The 23,752-nt window shown below is 42.3% G+C and overlaps 2 protein-coding genes and 1 pseudogene across 3 annotated transcripts in view; 1 reads left to right on the top strand and 2 right to left on the bottom strand.

The window, feature by feature from the left end:
- Window positions 1-2,087: 2,087 nt before the first annotated feature.
- LOC115171672 (aquaporin-8) lies at window positions 2,088-6,248 on the bottom strand. Of its 2 annotated transcripts, none has more exons than XM_029728697.1 (5): window positions 5,953-6,248; window positions 4,989-5,115; window positions 4,472-4,686; window positions 3,388-3,522; window positions 2,088-2,754 (listed from the first exon to the last, which is right to left on the bottom strand). In XM_029728697.1, the coding sequence occupies exons 1-5, from the start codon at window positions 6,210-6,212 to the stop codon at window positions 2,715-2,717; spliced, it is 777 nt and encodes a 258-aa protein (XP_029584557.1). In that variant the 5' UTR covers window positions 6,213-6,248; the 3' UTR covers window positions 2,088-2,714. The 2 variants fall into 2 exon arrangements, with proteins under 2 accessions (XP_029584557.1, XP_029584556.1); XM_029728696.1 differs by lacking the exon at window positions 2,088-2,754 and adding an exon at window positions 2,764-2,882.
- Window positions 6,249-7,807: 1,559 nt separating this feature from the next.
- LOC115171673 (aquaporin-8-like) lies at window positions 7,808-17,704 on the bottom strand (annotated as a pseudogene).
- A 1,077-nt stretch (window positions 17,705-18,781) lies between these two features.
- Window positions 18,782-23,752, top strand: part of LOC115171674 (rho GTPase-activating protein 17) — a gene marked incomplete in the record, with an annotated part of 46,680 nt that continues 41,709 nt past the window's right edge. Inside the window, 1 exon segment of the mRNA XM_029728698.1 lies at window positions 18,782-19,188. Coding sequence (XP_029584558.1) covers window positions 19,136-19,188 — 53 coding nt within the window.

Here is a 23,752-nt window from a genome sequence, read left to right on the forward strand (position 1 = left end):
CATGTGGTACAGATGTTTTTTTAATTTCAGTCATTGAGCTTTTGGCATTAAGCGTTAGACAACCCTAAGCATTAGAGGGAGAGTTTGAAAGATGAGGGGATGTCAACCCCAAACCCCCTCACCTCTACCCCCCAACCAGCAGGCCTCCCCTCAGTGTTAGCCTGGGTGTGGCAGCCCCTCCCGCTCTATTGTGGGTAGTCAGTGGACTGAGTGACGCAGACAGAGTGGGGTTTTACAGAGCTGCTGGGATAGTGAATGAAGAAGACTATTTTTCTCCAGCTTTAAGATTGATTATATGTCTCAGGCCCTCTGTCCTTCATCAGCCACATTCAACAGACCTGGGCTTTAGATGGAAGCAGTGGGATTTAAATTCACGTCTCAGAAGAGGCTGGAGCCAAAACTCAAGGCACTATAAAATATTGTATCACATTAGTATTGCCAGTCTTGCTAGCTCAGCAAACTGTGGACCAGACAGACAGAGAGAAAGCTGAGGTGATGAATGTGGGAGTCTTTATTAGACTGCGGAGGTAGATAGTTTGGGCTCTTTCTCTTAGCAATCTCAGCAGTGTTGACGGTGGAATTTGTTATATAAGAGTTAATAAATACTTAATAGATAGTTAATGGCCAATGTTCAAGGAGATTATTAATATGGCCTCAAATAACCCTAGTGATAGAAAACGGTCAATTTAAAATCTCACTGCTCACAGGTGGAACGGTTGCTCTAACTAATAATGAGATTTAAAAAAAATTGGAATTTCTAAAGTATTACAACCTGCATCTGAACGCAAATTCTTAATATAGATTTGTATTTAGTCTATCCAGTCCATCTAGCTGTGGTCTATAGAGTGTTTCACAACAGAGACATGAACAGTAAAGTCCAGAGACATGAGCCCCTCCTAAAGACCAGCATCTAAAAGCACAAGGCTTTTGTGTCTTTTGGTATATCTGGTATGGAATAGGCTTAAACGGGATGTTATACCCCCATCCACATACAACACAGTGCATAATCTCTGTTTTATAGGGGAATGGGAGTTTAGAGCCACCTGTCCAACAAGTTTCTACTTTGGCCCTTTTCCATTGCTTCCTATACCGGCCTAACTATAAGCAGTGCTAATGTTAAAATGAGTAGGCTGAATCAGTCTATTCTTTTGGGGCTGTTGCTCCTCGATCACAGCCTGGGAAACAGAGTGAGCAGAGGTGGGAGGGGGACTTTTCGGGGCCCCTCTCCTTGCCCCTCCCCCAAAAAGATGGAACAATTCATTGACTTTTAAAGCGACTCCTTTTTATGCCTATTCCACACGTCTACTTGGCTGAGCAGGATTCACAAATTGCTGTGTTGAACATTTTATTGGGACTAAATAGCTGCCAATGAAAGTGTAAATGACTGTGGGCTGAATGGGGCCCCCACAATGGGCCCACGGTGACAAGGCCCCGGCAGACATAATGATCATTGTCACAGATGCTGTTAGCCAGGAACCACTGGGCCTCATGAATCCAAGGGGGCAATTTCAAGCCAGTAGACCGGTCACTTTATCCACCAAGATCATCTTTCTTTCTTTCTTTCTTTCTTTCTTTCTTTCTTTCTTTCTTTCTTTCTTTCTTTCTTTCTTTCTTTCTTTCTTTATATCCTCTTTCTATCTCTGTTCTCTTTCTATCTTCTCTTTCTATCTTTCTATCTCTGTTCTCTTTCTTTTCTCTTTCTATCTCCTCTTTCTATCTCTGTTCTCTTTCAATCTTTTCTTTCTATCTCTTTCCTCTTTCTATCGCTGTTCTCTTTCTTTTCTCTTTCTATCTCCTCTTTCTATCTCTTTCCTCTTTCTATCGCTGTTATCTTTCTTTTCTCTTTCTATCTCCTCTTTCTATCTCTGTTCTCTGTTCTCTTTCTATCTTCTCTTTCTATCTCTGTTCTCTGTTCTCTTTCTATCTTCTCTTTCTATCTCTGTTCTCTGTTCTCTTTCTATCTTCTCTTTCTATCTCTGTTCTCTGTTCTCTTTCTATCTTCTCTTTCTATCTCTGTTCTCTGTTCTCTTTCTATCTTCTCTTTCTATCTCTGTTCTCTGTTCTCTTTCTATCTTCTCTTTCTATCTCTCTCCTCTTTCCATCTCTGTTCTCTGTTCTCTTTCTATCTCCTCTTTCTCGTGAGGTTTTGATCATAATAACTCCTGATACTATAATCCACTAGACTTCCTCTCTTCACTATTTTTTGCTTTCTCTCACTTTTCTCTTTCTTCTCCTCCCACTTGATGAGGTCAAGGTTAAACCTATAAGATCAACCTGCTAAAATCCACTATGTTTGCTGTTCGCCAACTCAGGCAGGACATTTTTCTTAGAAAAGCACCCTTGAAAAACCCTAAATGGCATAGCGTTTTAACCAACATTTTAAATACTATTAAATGCAAAACCGTGGTGTGAAAAAATGATGAACCCCTCTCAACTCTAACTCATATCTCCTAAATTCTCCAAAAAAGTAGATTTTCAAACCCAGATCTCCCTCACCAAGTCACCATTGTCCTCCTGAGGGGCGTACCATATCAAATTTCCGAGCTGAATATTTTCTACTCTCCGGGGCTTTGGAGGTCACACAATTCCCATCTTTGGGAATTCTCCAGCCGGGCTCTGAGGGAACGACGTCCAGGAGTGCCTGGAAGCGGGAGGCCGGGAGCCCCTCGGATGATGTGCCGGCAGGAGTCCCCTCCGTCTGGGGGGTAATTGGTTTATCCCGCCGCCTGGCCAGCTTTCCCATGTGGGCCACTGCTGTGGGGAGGCCCGGGGTACAATGTGGAAACAGCATGAGACCCTCCAGGCCAGCCTTTGACTGGGTCTCCTTTACAGGCTATAGGACCAGGAGCATGGGAGCATAAAGCTCATGCCAGAGATGGACCCTGTGGTTTTGAAAAGGTCCTGCATTATTTTGCCATCTGTTGTTTGCATTTGAACTGAGTGTTTTGGTAATTGACATATGGGGAAAGGTAATTTGTTTTTGTTTTTTTATATCCCCACTGATTCATAAGTTAATGAGATGGAGAGTTGGGCCAAAGTTTTACAAAGTGGTGAAGCCTTCCATACACAACACACCTGGTTGGAAATTCAGTTTGCTTTTTCACATTCTTTTCTACATAATGTTTTGCATTTGGCCATTCTTTTGTTGGTCTTCTAAAAGGGAATGCTGAAATTGAGTCTCAGTATCTGACAGAGTGACAACCACATTTCTACGATTCCTGGGTGTTTGCAATAGTCAGTCCTCGACACAAACTGTTCCGTGCTGAGAATAACTTGACTGATATACACTGAGTGTACAAAACATTAAGAACACATTTCTAATATTGAGTTATAGAATTACATATTAGAAGTCATCTAGTGGGATCTATGTGTGTAGTCTATCCTCACCTAACCAGTGCAGCAGCCACCAGTCCACCAGTGATAGGTCCTACCCAGTAAACCCAGTGGTAGGTCCAGTAGTTGGCCACTATAGCAGGACCCAGGGCTCTGGCCGGGTTCAGACAGGTTCCAGACACATCTCCACTGAAGAAATAATAACGACAAAGAGTATTAGAACCATGATAGTAGAAAACATTATTATCTCCAGGTATGCAGCAGAATCTTCCCTGTGGCTCAGTTGGTAGAGCATGGTGTGTGCAACGCCAGGGTTGTGGGGTTGTGGGTTCGATTCCCACGGGGGGCCAGTACAGAAAAAAAAAATGCATGAAATGAAATGTATGCATTCACTACTGTAAGTCGCTCTGGATAAGAGCGTCTGCTAAATGACTAAAATGTAAATGTAAAATAATGTCCATCAAAACAACCATGTGCTGTATCTCTACCCATGATGCTATGAAACTAAATGTTGAGATAACAAGTATTTCATGTTTTGCCATGATCATGGCGTAGTGTGGGAACAGTAAATACGTTACTTAGAAATGCCCAGAAGGTCATAATTGCAATGTAATGAGCGTGTTATCTGAACTACCTATCTAAGATGCTTATCTAATCTTCATGTCACAATAATGCACATTTTAGCAGTGGCTGTCCCATATCTTCAGTTGTGGATGTAATCGTTGATAGCAACTCTACTTGAACGTTTGTTTATCATCCATTATTTCTTTATTCATTATTAGTTAACATTTTATAAATCAGTATATAATTTGTTTAAACAGTGTATAATAATGCATGTTAAATCCATGTAAATAATTTAGAACAAACTCTATTTAATAGGTAACAAATGATATAATAGTGGTTTATAAATAGTTCATAAACAAACCTTCAAATAAACTTTTTCCAAACCTTATCTATCCAGGCTAATTATTAAGAGAACAAATCCTTTTTTGGGAATTACTTGTACCAGGCCCAGGGAAACCTCTAGGCCCTAATAACCCTATAGCAAGAACTGACCAGGTCAAGTAGCCAGGAAAAACTTTGGGCCTAGTTACAGTACAAGTGAAAAATTCCTACCTTGGCCCTCTCAGTTTCTCACCCAGCCAGGATGTTGATGATGACAGTGCAGCCCACCATGAAGGGCACCATGTGGCTGCTACTCTTGGCGTTGACCGCCCCCAGCAGCACCACCATGGTGACCAGGCAGGTCGTGGCTATCTCCCCAAACAGAGCCCCCCACAGCTGATCTTGTGATTGCAGCAGGGCAAACGCTGCCCCCTGGGCCTTGGAGTAGTTCTCTGTTGTGGTCATCAGCTGAGGAACAATGGATTCAGGTTCATTTACTGGCAGTGATGTCATTATACTACTACAAAACCCAATGCATCGTCTGATGAGCTAAACTGGGGTAATGTCTGTTGTCTGCATATCTAATCACTGTAGTTGTGAATATTCATTTTATAGTTTTTTTGCATTAGTTTTGATTTGATTTAATCCAACTGATATTTTTTGTCTGCATTTCAAATCATTTGAAGGTGCAAGACAAAATTCTACCTCCACAGATACTGTTAGTCATAGATGTGCATTGAATGACCACTGATATCAGGTTTAACCCTCACCTTTGACATAGAAGCACCTAGCACACCCCCTATGAGCTGACTGATGAGGTAGGGCCCCACCATATTCAGCTTCATGCCTCCACACAGGTTGATAGCAATGGTAAACGGTGGGTTAAAATGGGAGCCGCTGTGGAGGTCAGAGAGAAATAGCAGAAGAATGGTCAGATAGCCCAGGAGGTTTGGGTTTTACACAGTATATTTCACAGTTTAACATTACTCACCTTCACACTTTCACCTTTGTATCAGTTCAAGGAGATTGGCTTTAGATATTGATTAGACATTGTTAACATGTTCACTCAATTATTAGGTATAACAATAACAATATGAATGGGGGTCACAGTTGCTTTATTAACTTGGGATATGTATGTGTCAGGTGCATCTGTGAAATCATAACACATTACACCATAATGGCCACTGTTTGTGATTGGAATGGCACTCACTGGAACGACAATGGTTTTACAACCTTAGGTCTATTACCTTTATCTGTAAAAGACTGTTTTTGAACTCTGCACACGACGAAGAAACACATAATCACCACAAAAAGAATAGGGGACTTATGGATTTCCACTCCATGTGTGTTCAGTATTTTGACCCCAAAATTGTAGCAATATAGAACATTGTAGCAATATAGAACATTGTAGCAATATAGAACATTGTAGCAATATAGAACATTGTAGCAATATAGAACATTGCAAATATAATGGAATAATGGGCATGCATTGCACTCAAATACATTAATTCCACTCATATTAAAGCACACAACATACTGTTCATGCAAAATATAAATGCTCTATTGAAAACAAATGATCACCGTTAATCTCAAAAGGAGACCAAAGTACAACACTGTAATGATGTAATATGAGACATTTTACAGACACTTTTATCCAAAACAGCACAGTACAGTGAGTACAGTGAGACAGTGTATCAATACACTGTATATAAACACACAGACCCATCTCCTCACCTGATCTCTGCCATGCAAGCCACCATGACTGCCACAGCCAGACCATGGACCAGAGCTGGCTGCAGCCTCCCTGCTGCCTCCACGTTCTCTATGACCGACACACAGCCGATGAACACAAAGAACATGGTCCCCACCAGCTCAGCCAGACACGGCTGGACCAGGCGCTCAAACTTGTTGGGAGGCTTGACCGGTGCTTTCTTAGAGTCTGATGCCATCAGGGATGTCCCAACGTCACCCAGTTCCATTGTCCCTTCTGTCATAATGGAAAGGAGTTTGGAGAGATAGAGTGAGAATAGAGGAGAATAGAGGAGAGAGAGAGAGAGAGAATAGAGAGAGAGAATAGATAGAGAGAGAGAGAGAGAGAGAGAGAGAATAGAGAGAGAGAGAATAGAGAGAGAGAAAGAGAGAGAGAGAGAGTGAATGGAGGAGTTTGGAGAGAAAATAGATGAGAGAGAGAGGAGTCGTTGTATCTAGAGATTCAGCGCAGCACTGGCGATAACGTCCGCAGGTGTGTGTCCAAATATCTACCTGTTTGCGTTGCTAATCACTTGAACTTTGGTAAGTTCAAAGAAGGAAAGGGCGAGATAGAGAGTGGAGAGAGAGAAAGAGAGCGAGGGAGAGAGCATAAAATGTAATTGCTCCATTGACCAACGATGGACTCTTTGACACTGATATCCATGTTATGATTAATCCAAGTCAGTTTACTCTAGTGAACACAGTACAACACACAACCTGTTCACAGTATAAAAGTATAGTACTTGTCCAGCAGACAGATATTTTCTTGGCACTGATTTGAAAACAACATTTTCAGCATAGAGCACATGTCAATATGATTATATATTTTTACTATTTAAATAAATGAAATGTTTTGTTAGTTTGTTAATACAGCAGCCTACTACTAGACATAGTGTTCTAGATTTCCAGGCCAAGCAAAAAGTTTAATCTTGGTTAACCTGCTTGTATTCATCATGCATGGATCATTGATGTTAGCCAGTCCCAGCTAGATAAGATAAAGCATTAAAACTAGACAGTTTGACGAAGTCTCTGCATCTGTGCAAAGTCTGCTCCTGTTATTCTCTGAAGGGACTAAAAGACAATCCAGTGAAACATGTCTTATTTGTCCTAAATGGTAGACCCATCCATCAGCAAATAACAGGTGATAAATTGACATTGTAAATGTGTAGAATGTGTTACTGTGCTTACAGGCATCATGGATGTACTTATTCTTTAGGGGGCACTAATGGAATTAATGAATTCATTTAATAATTCATTTGTATTAATTGCGTATGAAAGAAACAGTATCTTCTATATTTCCAACGTACAAATCAATAAATGGACATGACGACGACACCTCTGCTGTACACATTTATACTTCATTTCTTGAACCTTCACTGCAACATTTTTTGAATGTTCACATACTACTGTCTCAAATGAGTGTCTGCCATAGAAATATAATTACTAGAAGAGAGGTCCCCGTTCAAGTCAATGAGGCCATAATGGGAGGACCGTTTGTCTGATGGGCTATGTCCATTCTAGCAATTATATTTCTATGGCTGAGACACTCATATCATGACAGATGCTGCTAGACTTTCAGTCAAGATAGCAATTACAGTGTCAAATTCAATGTTATCTAATGTGGCTAGTTTTTGGATGTCTGTGTGGAGATAATCAGTGAAAAGGCATGACGCATGTGGAAGGTTGTATCACAGTACAGTGAGAGTCAGACCAATGCAAGGCTGTAGTTCACCACATAACCAAAAGGTGGTGGTATAAAACACAGACTATGGACCAGAAGCCACTTCTACTATGTCAAAAGGGATCAATCACAGAAAGAAATATGCAATGCAATATTTAATGCACAGAAATGAGTTTATACAAATGGTATTGAATATAATACATTACATTTATGGACAATAGATAATATATATATACACCGGTATAGAATAAAGTTACATTGGTAAGATTATTTTAAACTAAGAGACATGGAAATAGTAACACTAAAATATTGTTAGAATTTATGTGGATTTGGAAATTGACGTTTTTATGGACTTGAACTGGAAACCTACATCTGTATCACATCAAGAGAACTCTGGTTTTCTCATCCCCAAGCAGTAATCTGAAAATAGAAAAAACACCATCAAAATAGTACAGAATTGTTGAATGTAACGTCACTCGACAAGTTGTTGCTTCCACACAATGTTTCTTTAGTTTTTTTTAACATAAATTTAAATAATTCCCCAAAATATGTCTTAGACAACACAAGACTTTAACAAGGAAAATCAAGATAAAAATGTGTTAAATCCACACATCGTTAAAACTAGGTTAATGACTCTCTCAGACTTGTATAACAGCACCCATTGTAAGAGTAACTTTCCATAACATAGCTAGCCATTAATTTTAGAGGGACAGTTAATGTTTACCAAGTTGAGGACAAACAGCCCTGTCTAACAGCCATGTTACGATACAGTGCTTTATCGCACAAGACAACATATCCCGGTATGGTGGTGGTGGATTCTCTTGCTGATTTGCAAGAATTTATGGGCAGACAAGGCATCTAATCCCACACTTGCAGCTAGTGTAGGCAACTTCCATTCAATAGTAAATATACTGCTCAAAAAAATAAAGGGAACACTTAAACAACACATCCTAGATCTGAATGAAAGAAATAATCTTATTAAATACTTTTTTCTTTACATAGTTGAATGTGCTGACAACAAAATCACACAGAAATTATCAATGGAAATCCAGTTTATCAACCCATGGAGGTCTGGATTTGGAGTCACACTCAAAATTAAAGTGGAAAACCACACTACAGGCTGATCCAACTTTGATGTAATGTCCTTAAAACAAGTCAAAATGAGGCTCAGTAGTGTGTGTGGCCTCCACGTGCCTGTATGACCTCCCTACAACGCCTGGGCATGCTCCTGATGAGGTGGCGGATGGTCTCCTGAGGGATCTCCTCCCAGACCTGGGCTAAAGCATCCGCCAACTCCTGGACAGTCTGTGGTGCAACGTGGCATTGGTGGATGGAGCGAGACATGATGTCCCAGATGTGCTCAATTGGATTCAGGTCTGGGGAACGGGCGGGCCAGTCCATAGCATCAATGCCTTCCTCTTGCAGGAACTGCTGACACACTCCAGCCACATGAGGTCTAGCATTGTCTTGCATTAGGAGGAACCCAGAGCCAACTGCACCAGCATATGGTCTCACAAGGGGTCTGAGGATCTCATCTCGGTACCTAATGGCAGTCAGGCTACCTCTGGCGAGCACATGGAGGGCTGTGCGGCCCCCCAAAGAAATGCCACCCCACACCATGACTGACCCACCGCCAAACCGGTCATGCTGGAGGATGTTGCAGGCAGCAGAACGTTCTCCACGGCGTCTCCAGACTGTCACTTCTGTCACGTGCTCAGTGTGAACCTGCTTTCATCTGTGAAGAGCACAGGGCGCCAGTGGCGAATTTGCCAATCTTGGTGTTCTCTGGCAAATGCCAAACGTCCTGCACGGTGTTGGGCTGTAAGCACAACCCCCACCTGTGGACGTCGGGCCCTCATACCACCCTCATGGAGTCTGTTTCTGACCGTTTGAGCAGACACATGGACATTTGTGGCCTGCTGGAGGTCATTTTGCAGGGCTCTGGCAGTGCTTCTCCTGCTCCTTCTTGCACAAAGGCGGAGGTAGCGGTCCTGCTGCTGGGTTGTTGCCCTCCTACGCCTCCTCCACGTCTCCTGATGTACTGGCCTGTCTCCTGGTAGTGCCTCCATGCTCTGGACACTACGCTGACAGACACAGCAAACCTTCTTGCCACAGCTCGCATTGATGTGCCATCCTGGATGAGCTGCACTACCTGAGCCACTTGTGTGGGTTGTAGACTCCATCTCATGCTACCACTAGAGTGAAAGCACCGCCAGCATTCAAAAGTGACCAAAACATCAGCCAGGAAGCATAGGAACTGAGAAGTGGTCTGTGGTCCCCACCTGCAGAACCACTCCTTTATTGGGGGTGTCTTGCTAATTGCCTATAATTTTCACCTGTTGTCTATTCCATTTGCACAACAGCATGTGAAATTTATTGTCAATCAGTGTTGCTTCCTAAGTGGACAGTTTGATTTCACAGAAGTGTGATTGACTTGGAGTTACATTGTGTTGTTTAAGTGTTCCCTTTATTTTTTTGAGCAGTGTATATTGCCTTCTAATCTATGGAGCTCCAGTTGGGTAATTATTTTAGTATTAATGGTCATTTCAAGGACAAAGATTAAGGCTGCTTTCCCAACCACAGTGTTTAAGTAGTAGCTTTGGCTCCAGTCTGTTTAAAACCAAACAGGACAATGATGTAAACAGCCAGGTATCCAGGCCCCAGAAGATCAGAGCTGTACAGTACCGTATGAAGCTGGCGGTTAGCAGGGCTCCAGACATGGGTCCCACCCAGTAGATCCAGTGGTAGCTCCAGTAGTTGGCCACCACGGCCGGGCCAAAGGCACGAGCTGGGTTCATACATGCCCCAGACACCGCTCCCCTGTAGAGGACGTGATATAAAAGTGATGCATGAATGAATGATAGAGCATGTGGTGTCTTACGGTACACAGTAAGGAGTGTATTGTGGTGTACTGTGTGTTTTATTGGTAGTGTACAGGTATTTACCTCAGTAGTAGTTAACTATACTGTACAAAGGTAGGCCATTACATCAAACATCAAGACAAAGGAGATGATTGTGGACTACAGGAAAAAGAGGACCGAGCACGCCCCCATTTTCATCGACAGGGCTGCAGTGGAGCAGGTTGACAGCTTCAAGTTCCTTGGTGTCTACATCACCAACAAACTAACATGGTCCAAGCACACCAAGACAGTCGTGAAGAGGTCACGACAAAACCTATTCCCCCTTAGGAGACTGAAAAGATTTGTCATGGGTCCTCAGATCCTCAAAACATTCTACAGCTGCACCATCGAGAGCATCCTGACCTGTTGCATCACTGCCTGGTATGGCAAATGCTCGGCCTCCAACTGCAAGGCATTACAGAGTAGTACATCACTGGGGCCAAGCTTCCTGCCATCCAGGACCTCTATACCAGGCGGTGTCAGAGGAAGGCCCTAAAAATTGTCAAAGACTCCAGCCACCCTAGTCATAGACAGTTCTCTCTGCTACAGAACAGCAAGTGGTACCGGAGTGCCAAGTCTAGTTCCAAGAGGCTTCTAAACAGCTATTACCCCCAAGCCATAAGACTCCTGAACATCGAGTTAAATGGCTACCCAGACTATTTGCAGTGTCCCCCCTCCCCCCCTTTACACCGCTGCTATTCTCTGTTGTCATCTATGCATAGTCACTTTAATAACTCTACCTACATGTACATACTACCTCAAATAACCGGTGCCCCTGCACATTGACTCTGTATCGGTACCCCCCTGTATATAGTCTCACTATTGTTATTTCACTGCTGCTCTTTAATTACTTGTTACTTTTATCTCTTATTCTTATCTGTATTTTTTTTAACTGCATTTCTGGTTAGGGGCTCGTAAGTAAACATTTCACTGTAAGGTCTACACCTGTTGTTTTTGGCGCATGTGACTAATAACATTTGATTTGATTTGTTTGTATCTGAAAAGTTGTTTTGCAGAATGTACAGTACAGTCTTTCTCCAGGCTAATTTCTCAAACCTTTCCAGCCCTCCTCCCATCCTATCCCTTACCCACACACCTTACATCAATCTACTCCACGACCACCCCACCCACTGCTCTTACCCCACACCTTCTACCCCATGGGTCCTCACCCAGCCAGGATGTCTGCTGTCACGGTCAGCCCGATGCAGAGAGGGCCAACAGGCTGCGGGTGCGTCCATTCACGGCCCCCATACACACCACCATCGTCAGGAACAGAGTCATGATCATCTCTGCCTGTCACGTCCTGGCCAGTATAAGGGTTAATTGTCATTGTAGTTTGGTCAGGACGTGGCAGAGGGTATTTGTTTTATGTGGTTCGGGGTGGTGTTTTGGTAAAAGGGCGTTTGATTTAGTATTTCCGGGTTTTTGGTTTATGGTCTATGTTTATGTATTTCTATGTGGAGTCTAGTGAGTGTGTTTCTATGGTTGATTAATTGGGGTTGGGACTCTCAATTGAAGGCAGGTGTTTTCTCTTTGCCTTTGATTGAGAGTCCCATATATTAGGGTGTGTTTGTCATTTGTGGGAGATTGTTTCTTGTTTAGCGTGTGTGAGCCTAACAGGACTGTCTAGTAGATCGTGAGTACGTTGTTTATTATTTTGTGTTCACTTTTGAGTTAATAAAACTTCAAGATGAACATTCATAATTCTGCTGCATATTGGTCCTCCTTTTCCGACGATGATTTCACCATATCGTCTGACGACGAAGAAATCCCTGACACTGCCACCGTGGCTGGTACTATCTGGGTGTCTGCCTGCACTGTGTTGAATGCTGCCCCTGAAACTTTGGCATAGCTCATGGATGGTGAAATCACCTGGAGAAGGAGATATTACTGATATGAATATAGGATATGTAGGGAGAAAAGTATAGGTCCAGATACAGAAGAACATTATTTAACATTTGCTTATCGACTGCTACTTTCCACTGGTCATATTCTACCTCTGTTCAGAGTTTGTCTTTTCAAGTGTGATAAAAATAATATACAGTAATAGCCAAAAGTTTGGACGCACCTACTCATTTAAGGGTTTGTCTTTATTTTTTACTATTTTCTACGTTGTAGAATAATAGTGAAGACATCAAAACTATGAAATAACACATATGGAATCATGTAGTAACCAAAAAAGTGTTAGACAAATCAAAATACATTTTAGATTTTAGATTCTTCAAAGTAGCCACCCTTTGCCTTGATGACAGCTTTGCACACTCTTGGCATTCTCTCAACCAACTTCACCTGGAATGCTTTTCCCACATATGCTGAGCATTTGTTGGCTGCTTTTCCTTCACTCTGCAGTCCAACTCTTCCCAAACCATCTCAATTGGGTTGAGATCAGGTGATTGTGGAGGCCAGGTCATCTGATGCAGCACTCCATCACTTTCCTTCTTGGTCAAATAGCCTTTACACAGCCTGGAGGTGTGTTGGGTCGATGTCCTGTTGAAAACAAATGATAGTTCCAATAAGCGCAAACCAGATGGAATGGCGAATTCCTGCAGAATGCTGTGGTAGCCATGCTGGTTAAGTTTGCCTTGAATTCTAAATAAATCATTGACAGTGTCACCAGCAAAGCACCATCACACCTCCTCCTCCATGCTTTACGGTGGGAACCACACATGTAGAGATCATCTGTTCACCTACTCTGTGTCTCACAAAGACACGGCGGTTGGAACCAAAAATCTCACCTTTGGACTCATCAGACCAAAGGACAGATTTACACCGGTCTAATGTCCATTGCCTGTGTTTCTTGGCCCAAGCAAGTCTCTTCTTCTTATAAGTGTCCTTTAGTAGTGGTTTCTTTGCAGCAATTCGACCAAACCCACTGGCTACAGGTTATCTACAAGTCTCTGCTAGGTAAAGCCCCGCCTTATCTCAGCTCACTGGTCTCCATAGCAGCACCCACTCGTAGCATGCGCTCCAGCAGGTATATCTCACTGGTCACCGCCTTTCCTTTCAGTTCTCTGCTGCCGATGACTGGAACGAACTGCAAAAATCTCTGAAGCTGGAGACTCATATCTCCCTCACTAGCTTTAAGCACCAGCTATCAGAGCAGCTCACAGATCACTGCACCTGTACATAGCCCATCTGTAAACAGCCCATCTATCTACCTACCTCATCCCCATACTGTATTTATTTATTTATCTTGCTCCTTTGCACCCCAGTATCTCTACTTGCACATTCATCTTCTGCACATCTACCATTCCAGTGTTTAATTGCTATATTGTAATTACTTCGCCACCATGGCCTATTTATTGCTTTTTGTTTTCTTTTGTTCTACTGTATTATTGGCTGTATGTTTTGTTTATTCCATGTGTAACTCTGTGTTGTTGTATGTGTCGAATTTCTATGCTTTATCTTGGCCAGGTCGCAGGTGCAAATGAGAACCTGTTCTCAACTAGCCTACCTGGTTAAATAAAGGTGAAAAAAATCAATAATGAAGGCCTGATTCACGCTGTCTCCTCTGAACAGCTGATGTTGAGATGTGTTACTTGAACTCTGTAAAGCCTTTATTTCTGAGGCTGGTAACTAATGAACTTATCCTCTGCAGCAGAGGTAACTCTGGGTCTTCCTTTCCTGTGGCGGTCCTCATGAGAGCCAGTTTCATCTAAGCCCTCGATGGTTTTTGCGACTGCACTTAAAGGAACTGTAAAAGTTCTTGAAATGCTTTGGATTGACTGACCTTCATGTCTTAAAGTAATGATGGACTGTCGTTTCTCTTTGCTTATTTGAGCTGTTCTTGCCATAATATGGACATGGTCTTTTACCAAATAGGGCTATCTTCTGTATACCACCCCTACCTTATCACAACACAACTGATTGCCTCAAACGCATTAAGAAGGAAAGAAATTCCACAAATTAACTTTTAACAAGGCACACCTGTTAATTGAAATGCATTCCAGGTGACTACCTCATGAAGCTGGTTGAGAGAATCCCTCGAGTTTTCAAAGCTGTCATCAAGGTAAATGGTGGCTACTTTGAAAAATATATTAAATGTAAAATATATTTTGAATGGTTTAACACTTTTTTGGTTCCTACACTATTCCATATGTATTATTTCATAGTTTTGATGTCTTCACTATTATTCTACAATGTAGAAAATAGTAAAAATAAAGAAAAACCCTGGAATGAGTAGGTGTGTCCAAACTTTTGACCAGTACTGAATATATATACACTACCGTTCAAAAGTTTGGGGTCACTTAGAAATGTCCTTGTTTTTGAAAGAAAACCATTTTTTTTTGTCCATTAAAATAACATCAAATTGATCAGAAATACAGTGTAGACATTGTTAATGTTGTAAATGACTACTGTAGCTGGAAACGGCAGATTTTTTTATGGAATACCTACAGTACATAGGGGTACAGAGGCCCATTATCAGCAACCATCACTCCTGTGTTCCAATTGAACATTATGTTAGCTAATCCAAGTTTATCATTTTAAAATGCTAATTGATCATTAGAAAACCCTTTCGAAATTATGTTAGCACAGCTGAAAACTGTTGTTCTGATTAAAGAAGCAATAAAACTGGCCTTCTTTAGACTTGTTGAGTATCTGGAGCATCAGCATTTGTGGGTTCTATTACAGGATCAAAATGGCTAGAAACAAAGAACTTTCTTCTGAAACTCGTCAGTCTATTCTTGTTCTGAGAAATGAAGGATATTCCATGCGAGAAATTGCCAAGAAACTGAAGATCTCGTACAACGCTGTGTACTACTCCCTTCACAGAACAGCACAAACTGGCTCTAATCTGAATAGAAAGAGGAGTGGGAGGCCCCGTTGCTCAACTGAGCAAGAGGACAAGTACATTAGAGTGTCTAGTTTGAGAAACAGATTCCTCACAAGTCCTCAACTGGAAGCTTCATTAAATAGTACCCGCAAAACACCAGTCTCAACGTCAACAGTGGAGAGGCGACTCCGGGATGCTGGCCTTCTAGGCAGAGTTGCAAAGAAAAAGCCATATCTCAGACTGGCCAATAAAAAGAAAATATTAAGATGGGCAAAAGAACACAGACACTGGACAGAGGAACTCTGCCTAGAAGGCCAGCATCCCGGAGTCACCTCTTCACTGTTGACGTTGAGACTGGTGTTTTGCAGGTACTATTTAATGAAGCGGCCAGTTGAGGACTTGTGAGGCGTCTGAAAACTTTCAGGGAACCATAGTAAAACCTCCTCAGTACCTCCCTGAAACCTAAAAATTAACATTCCCAGAACAAATCAAATCAAATTGTATTTTTCACATGCGCCGAATACAACAGGTGTAGACCTTACAGTGAAATGCTTACTTACAAGCCCTTAACCAACAAAGCAGTTTAAAAAAACTTCTGTTCTCAGAATGTTTAAAAAACATACAGTTTTACTGGTCAGGAAACATATGGCTTCGTTCCCAGAACCAATGGGAAACCAAAAACGTATGTTCCCACAACTTCCAAGGAACCAAATGTGCTAGCAGGGTAATGGCCAATGAGCTCTTGACTTTGCAAGGTGGTGAAACACAGACTCAACTCATCTTGTTCAGCTCTAAGGATACTGTACATGTAAATGACTGCCAATAGAGTAGAGTGGGTGACTGACTGCTCACTCAACCCTCATGGACGTCAATTGCTTTATCGTTTTACTGTCCTGGTAGCAGCCAAGAGAAGAGCAGGGTAGGTGTAGAAAGAGATTATTGTCATGATCCATATCTGAAGTGTTGACAGGATGAGGATGATCATACTGTTAGGATGAGTGTGGAATGTATAAGTGTTGTGTATTATGGGACGATCAAACCTCTGAAAGTGTGAAATATCTAGCAAATATTTTCCTGACGTTTACATAGTCTTTATGACAGTAGGCCTAGCCATTTGGTGCCAGGTAGTTACCAAATACTGTATACTGAATTCTTGAACGTTCGTACTAGAAAGTACATATTGTTACCAAATAATTAAGTTAAATAAATGTACATGTTTTCAATGTCAATAAATAAGAACAATTATAATTCAAATCCTATTAAATACCAAGTTAGTACTAGTAGAAACAGTGCAACCCACATATTAGTAGGCTACAGAGTACCCACCTTGGCTAGTCCTGCCCCTATCATCCCTCCACACATCTGAGCCAGTATGTAGGGGACCAGCAGTATGATGTTGAGACCCCCGATCAGAAACACAGACACTGCTGGGTTGAAGTGCCCCCCACTGCAGAGAGAGACATGGAACAATTGAATTACCCTAATACATTTTAATTAAGTTATTTTATTTTAAACAGTTCACAATAGCTTTTTTTATATGAGGCACATCCTTTAGAAAACAAAAACTATTTTAAATATAGAGGCATGTAGCAACAATAAAACCATAATAAGAAAAAATGCTAATGTAGATTGCCTCATCAAAATGATACAAGTGCGATTATAAAATTTTGTTGTGCATTTTAAATGATCTATTGTAGGCTACTTTGAAAGCACAGTCATAAAACCTCAAGTCAATGCTGATCAACAGATCCATTACAATTCATCGTTTTTGCAATGCTTTTTTTCAATCTGTTACACATCAACATACTGCATGTTGAAAGCCTAGGAACTGACTCTTCTGTTGCTCTGCTAACATTTGAAAACCTGAGCATCAACTTCCCAGCCTAGTCCCAAAACCTATACCATGTCATGGCCAGAAAGGTTGGCTATTCAGCACAAACAGATCTAGGACCAGGTTTTTACCTTCCAGCCTCTCACCACCCAGCCCCAGAGGGGCCCCCCAGCCTTACCTGATCTCCCCCAGCACGGCGATGACGATGCCCAGGGCCAGGCCGTGTGCCAGGGCCGGCTGCAGCCTCCCGGTGCCCTCCGTGTTCTCGATCACAGACAGACACCCCACAAAGATAAACAGAGATGAACCCAGCAGCTCTGCCAGACAGGGCTGGATATAACATTCGAACGCATCCCTGAACGGCTTGGTACCGCTGTTTCCATCTGTGGCTGGATCTGGACCTTTCCCCTCTGGCTGGATCACATTGATGTCCAGGTCCCAGAGCTCGGTCTTAGACTCATATAGAGCCATGGTGTTGGGTTAGACTGTGTGAGACTGGAAACAGCCCATGGGTTGTTAGTGCTCTTAAGTCTAGAGCTTACGCAAGAGTGCTGATAAGGAATTGAAGGAATGATGGATGGCGCTAAATACAGGGAAATTCTTGAGGAAAACCTGTTTCAGTCTTCCACACCTGTGGAACCCATCTAACTTGAAGGAGCTGGAGCAGTTTTACCTTGAAGAATGGGCAAAAATAATTCCAGGTTGTAAGGCAACAAAATAGGAAAAATGCCAAGGGGGTGAATACTTTCGCAAGCCACTGTACTTTTAGGTTATAGGTTTCATCTAGAGCTATGAGTTTTCCTGACCACCTTATGTATAAATAGAATCTGGAGGTTTTCCTGGTCATGTCACCGGGTTAGGAAAAACTCCTGGCCCTATTCCTATGCCATCAAATAATGTTCATCCTACTTTTGAAATCCCCCACAATGTGGAAATACATGATTCATTTTCTGTATATTGCAATGCTTTTAAAATACAAATGTATGCATATGGGCATGCTATGTTTGACGTCAAAGTCAATGAAGACATATGCACATTCCACACTCATTCTGTGAGAAGTCATTTTATGCATGCCATGCAAATAGCCACAAGGGAGCAGCAGAACACTGGAAAGGACAGCAGGTATTACACCCCCCCATAATATATTTAAAATCATTATAAGAACATTGTAATAACATATTGTATGGCCATAATGCTCTTTATTTAATGAATTGAGAGTATGATTTTGTAAGCCTGACTGCCTCGTCACTGATTAGAAACAACATTGTTTTCATCATGTTGAGCACATCCCTGGGTGGCCATAATGACATTACCAATTTCAAAAAGCAAAAATGTCCATAGAGAAATAGTTTCAGCTGACCACTATTGTAGCTAAGGCATTGTACACCTTATGTGCTGCTGTTGAATCACATAGGTGGATAAGCCCTTTTAAACCTATAGTAAACATAGTAAACCGCGTGACAGTTAGAAAGCCATTAATGCATCGCAAACAATTCGCTTTACACACTGTTTTGTCAGTTTTTTCCGTACTCATAATTGTCCATTATAAGTGTGTCACTTCGACAGGGTTGTTTTACCAAGGTATCACATGTCACTCACTAGTGGGCCATGTAGGCTAGCCTACAGTAGGGAAGTGAATTGCACTTCCTCCTTTTACGCACCACTGTTCAGCACAGCGTTTGGGTTATAGGAGTAGCCCACAAAGTGAAAATGGAAAGAGCGAAAACTGAACGGGGCTGTGTCCTGTAATTGCCTATTCACTTTGTAGGAGGAAAAAACATTGCGGGGAATGACAATCGATTGTTATTAGAACGCTCCAACAACACCTATTCAGCGGCGACAGCAGAGTCAACGGAACATTTTCACAAATACAATGGCAGCGACCTAGATCAACTTTTGGACTTGCTTTCTAAAAGGATCAAAAAGAGGGGCCTTGCAACTTTTTAAAAACTTGTTGGATACGGTGGAGCAAGGACGCAAACATGAAGAAACAGTTTAATCGCATGAAACAGCTCGCCAACCAAACAGTTGGAAGGTAGGCAAAGTATTTTGGATAAATAAAAGTGTAGCCTACTATTATTTAGTGGGCCCAGGCTGCATTTTCTTTTGCAGTGTTGCATTCATTGCTGTCATTTATTTTGTCGGTAGTGTTATATTGTAGTTAGGCTACATTGTAGTTACATTGTAACTTTGTACTTACATGATAGCCGCTGTCACGTGGCAGCTGTAATTGTGGTGGCATGGCCAAACGGTCACTAACCATGTTATGATACATATCTCCCTATCACAAATCGTTCTGACCATAGCCACCCTCTGTGAGTTTTATCTCATCTCAGTGGGCTGTGTCAGAAGTGTTGGGCCACATATGAGTGTACAATAATGGGTTGATACCAATTACATGTGATAATATAAGAAAGATATGCCTAACATAAGAACTTTTACAATTAATAACTTTTATAATGAATACATGAAAGTGTAATCAAAAAGGTTATAGTCACAACCTGATGTGGATATGATGTCTGAATGGTTTGCCTGACGAATGTAACTTCTTATAGGTAGGCTACATGCATCATACATGGATTGATTTGTTAGGCCTACACGTGGTGTGGGAAGAAAGTAAAAATGGTGGTCTAACCAAATGGTGGTCTAACCACGATGTAATTCATGTATTGTGGACAACCCCGCCCTGTGCAATTGGGTTATGGACTTCCTGACGGGCCGCCCCCAGGTGGTGAAGGTAGGAAACAACACCTCCACTTCGCTGATCCTCAACACTGGGGCCCCACAAGGGTGTGTGCTCAGCCCCCTCCTGTACTCACTGTTCTCCAATGACTGCGTGCCCATGCACGCCTACAACTCAATCATCAAGTTTGCAGATGACACAACAGTAGTGGGCTTGATTACCAACAATGACTAGACAGTCTACAGGGAGGAGATGAGGGCACTCGGAGTTCGGTGTCAGGAAAACAACCTCTCACTCAACGTCAACAAAACAATGGAGATAATCGTGGACTTCAGGAAACAGCAGAGGGAGCAGCCCCCATATCCACATAGACAGGACAGCAGTAGAAAAGGTGGAAAGTTTTAAGTTCCTCTGCATACACATCACAGACAAACTGAAATGGTCCACCCACACAGACAGTGTGTTGAAGAAGGCGCAACAGCGCCTCTCAACCTCCAGGAGGCTGAAGAAATGTGGCTTGTCACCTAAACCCTCACAAACTTTTACAGATGCAGAATTGAGAGCATCCTGTCGGGCTAAATCACCGCCTGGTACAGCAACTGCACCGCCCACAACCGCAAGGCTCTCCAGAGGGTGGTGCGGTCTGCACAACGCACCACTGGGGGCAAACTACCTGCCCTCCAGGACACCTACACCACCCGATGTCACAGGAAGGCCAAAAAGATCATCAAGGACAACAACCACCCGAGCCACTGCCTGTTCACCCCACTATCATCCAGAAGGCGAGGTCAGTACAGGTGCATCAAAGCTGGGACCGAGAGACAGAAGCTGTTTTTCAGTCTCAAGACCATCAGATTGTTAAACAGCCATCACTAACTGCCTACATACAGACTTGAAATCGTTGGCCACTTTAATAAATGGATCACTAGTCACTTTAATAATGTTTACGTATATCTTGCATTACTCATCTCAAATGTATATAATATATTTTATACCATCTATTGCATCTTGCCTATGCCACTCAGTCATTGCTCATCCATATATTTATATGTACATATTCTTATTCCATTCCTTTACTTAGATTTGTGTGTATTAGGTAGTTGTTGTGGAATTGTTAGATTACTTGTTAGATATTACTGCACTGTCGGAACTAGAAGCACAAGCATTTTGCTAAACTCATTAACATCTGCTAACCATGTGTATGTGACTAATAAGATTTGATTTGTATATAGCTAGTGTGCTATGATGGAAAAACACTGACTATGTTTATAGCGAACTCCCATGTAAAGGGGAATCCCCATCCATCCAACCAGGCACTGTGCAGCCCCCATCCCACACTGCTTCCTCACTGTGCCCCCTCTCCCTCTGACCTACCAATTTTAATGGTAGGTTTATTTGAGAGAGACTGTTGTCCCTCAGTCTCTGCTGATGTCCACTGAGCTAACACCACTGTTGTCTCTGCTGATGTCCACTGAGCTAACACCACTGTTGTCTCTGCTGATGTCCACTGAGCTAACACCACTGTTGTCTCTGCTGATGTCCACTGAGCTAACACCACTGTTGTCTCTGCTGATGTCCACTGAGCTAACACCACTGTTGTCTCTGCTGATGTCCACTGAGCTTACACCACTGTTGTCTCTGCTGATGTCCACTGAGCTAACACCACTGTTGTCTCTGCTGATGTCCACTGAGCTAACACCACTGTTGTCTCTGCTGATGTCCACTGAGCTAACACCACTGTTATCTCTGCTGATGTCCACTGAGCTAACACCACTGTTGTCCCTCAGTCTCTGCTGATGTCCACTGAGCTAACACCACTGTTGTCTCTGCTGATGTCCACTGAGCTAACACCACTGAGCTAACACCACTGAGCTAACACCACTGTTGTCTCTGTTGATGTCCACTGAGCTAACACCACTGAGCTAACACCATCAGTCTCTGCTGATGTCCACTGAGCTAACACCACTGTTGTCCCTCAGTCTCTGCTGATGTCCACTGAGCTAACACCACTGTTGTCTCTGCTGATGTCCACTGAGCTAACACCACTGTTGTCTCTGCTGATGTCCACTGAGCTAACACCACTGTTGTCTCTGTTGATGTCCACTGAGCTAACACCACTGTTGTCCCTCAGTCTCTGCTGATGTCCACTGAGCTAACACCACTGTTGTCCCTCAGTCTCTGCTGATGTCCACTGAGCTAACACCACTATTGTCCCTCAGTCTCTGCTGATGTCCACTGAGCTAACACCACTGTTGTCTCTGCTGATGTCCACTGAGCTAACACCACTGTTGTCTCTGCTGATGTCCACTGAGCTAACACCACTGTTGTCTCTGCTGATGTCCACTGAGCTAACACCACTGTTGTCTCTGCTGATGTCCACTGAGCTAACACCACTGTTGTCTCTGCTGATGTCCACTGAGCTAACACCACTGTTGTCTCTGCTGATGTCCACTGAGCTAACACCACTGTTGTCTCTGCTGATGTCCACTGAGCTAACACCACTGTTGTCTCTGCTGATGTCCACTGAGCTAACACCACTGTTGTCTCTGTTGATGTCCACTGAGCTAACACCACTGTTGTCCCTCAGTCTCTGCTGATGTCCACTGAGCTAACACCACTGTTGTCCCTCAGTCTCTGCTGATGTCCACTGAGCTAACACCACTATTGTCCCTCAGTCTCTGCTGATGTCCACTGAGCTAACACCACTGTTGTCTCTGCTGATGTCCACTGAGCAACAGTATTATCACATTAGGAAAGTCTATCGACAATAAGTACTGCACACTATATCCTCCAGTAGTACATCCTCTGGAATAACTATTGAAACTCTAATGGATGAGTGCTTCACACTATATCCTCCAGTAGTACATCCTCTAGAATAACTATTAAAGCTCTAATGGATGAGTGCTTCACACTATACCCTCCAGTAGTACATCCTCTAGAATAACTATTAAAGCTCTAATGGATGAGTGCTTCACACTGGTAGCCTACAGTGCACATGTGTAAAACTCATTCCACGAAGGGCCGAGTGTCTGGATTGAAGAGTTAAGGTCCCTGGTTAGTAAAACAATCCCCTCACCTGGTTATCTAGGGCTTAATTGAAAGGAAAATCAAAAACCAGCAGAGACTAGGCCCTCCATGCAATGAGTTTGACAGCCCTGCTATAGTGGATGATGGGGTTTACATTCCCCCTCATATTGTAAAGTGTTATATAAATACAATCCATTATCATTAAGTCTGTTTATTATCATTAGGAATAGAATAACTTTACCCTGTCTGTAATAGTCATTAGAGTTTAAGTAAGAGGCCTTGATTGCCTATCCAGTCTTTTCCATATATTGGGACATAGACATTTACATTTTTTACATTTTAGTCATTTAGCAGACGCTCTTATCCAGAGCGACTTACAGTAGTGAATGCATACATTTCATGCATTTTTTTTGTACTGTACTGTATAGCTGTAAACACAGCTGGGCAGGCTGACAGCTAGAGAGGATGCGTTCCAAATGGCATCCTATTCCATTTATAGTGCCTGTTTGACCAGGCCCCATAGGGCTCTGATCAAAAGTAGTGTACTATAAGATCACTTTATTGGTCAATTAACCACACGGTCCAACTGAAACTTGACCTCCGCCTTTATCCCAACCCCTCTGAAAGAGACGCATACATACACAGGTATATACATATATACATTCACACATACATACATACACTACCGGTCAAAAGCTTTAGAACACCTACTAATTCAAGGGTTTTTCTTTATTTTTACAATTTTCTAAATTGTAGAATAATAGTGAAGATATCAAAACTATGAAATAACATGTAGTAACCAAAAAAGGTGTTATTAAACAATACTTATTTCCCTCATTAAAATGCAAATTATAACATTTTTGACATGCGTTTTTCTGGATTGTTTTGT

The sequence above is a fragment of the Salmo trutta genome, chromosome 32, assembly GCF_901001165.1.
Source record: "Salmo trutta chromosome 32, fSalTru1.1, whole genome shotgun sequence".
Taxonomy (NCBI): domain Eukaryota; kingdom Metazoa; phylum Chordata; class Actinopteri; order Salmoniformes; family Salmonidae; genus Salmo; species Salmo trutta.

What these genes read in the sequence shown, in the direction of transcription:
- LOC115171672 (XM_029728696.1), bottom strand. Translation starts at nt 6,212, where the DNA reads ATGACAGAAGGGACAATGGAACTGGGTGACGTTGGGACATCCCTGATG. An exon ending in TAGGTGCTTCTATGTCAAAG is followed by an intron (nt 4,687 to 4,988) that starts GTGAGGGTTAAA and finishes ATTGTTCCTCAG; the next exon opens with CTGATGACCACAACAGAGAA. An exon ending in ATCATCAACATCCTGGCTGG is followed by an intron (nt 3,523 to 4,471) that starts GTGAGAAACTGA and finishes TTATTTCTTCAG; the next exon opens with TGGAGATGTGTCTGGAACCT.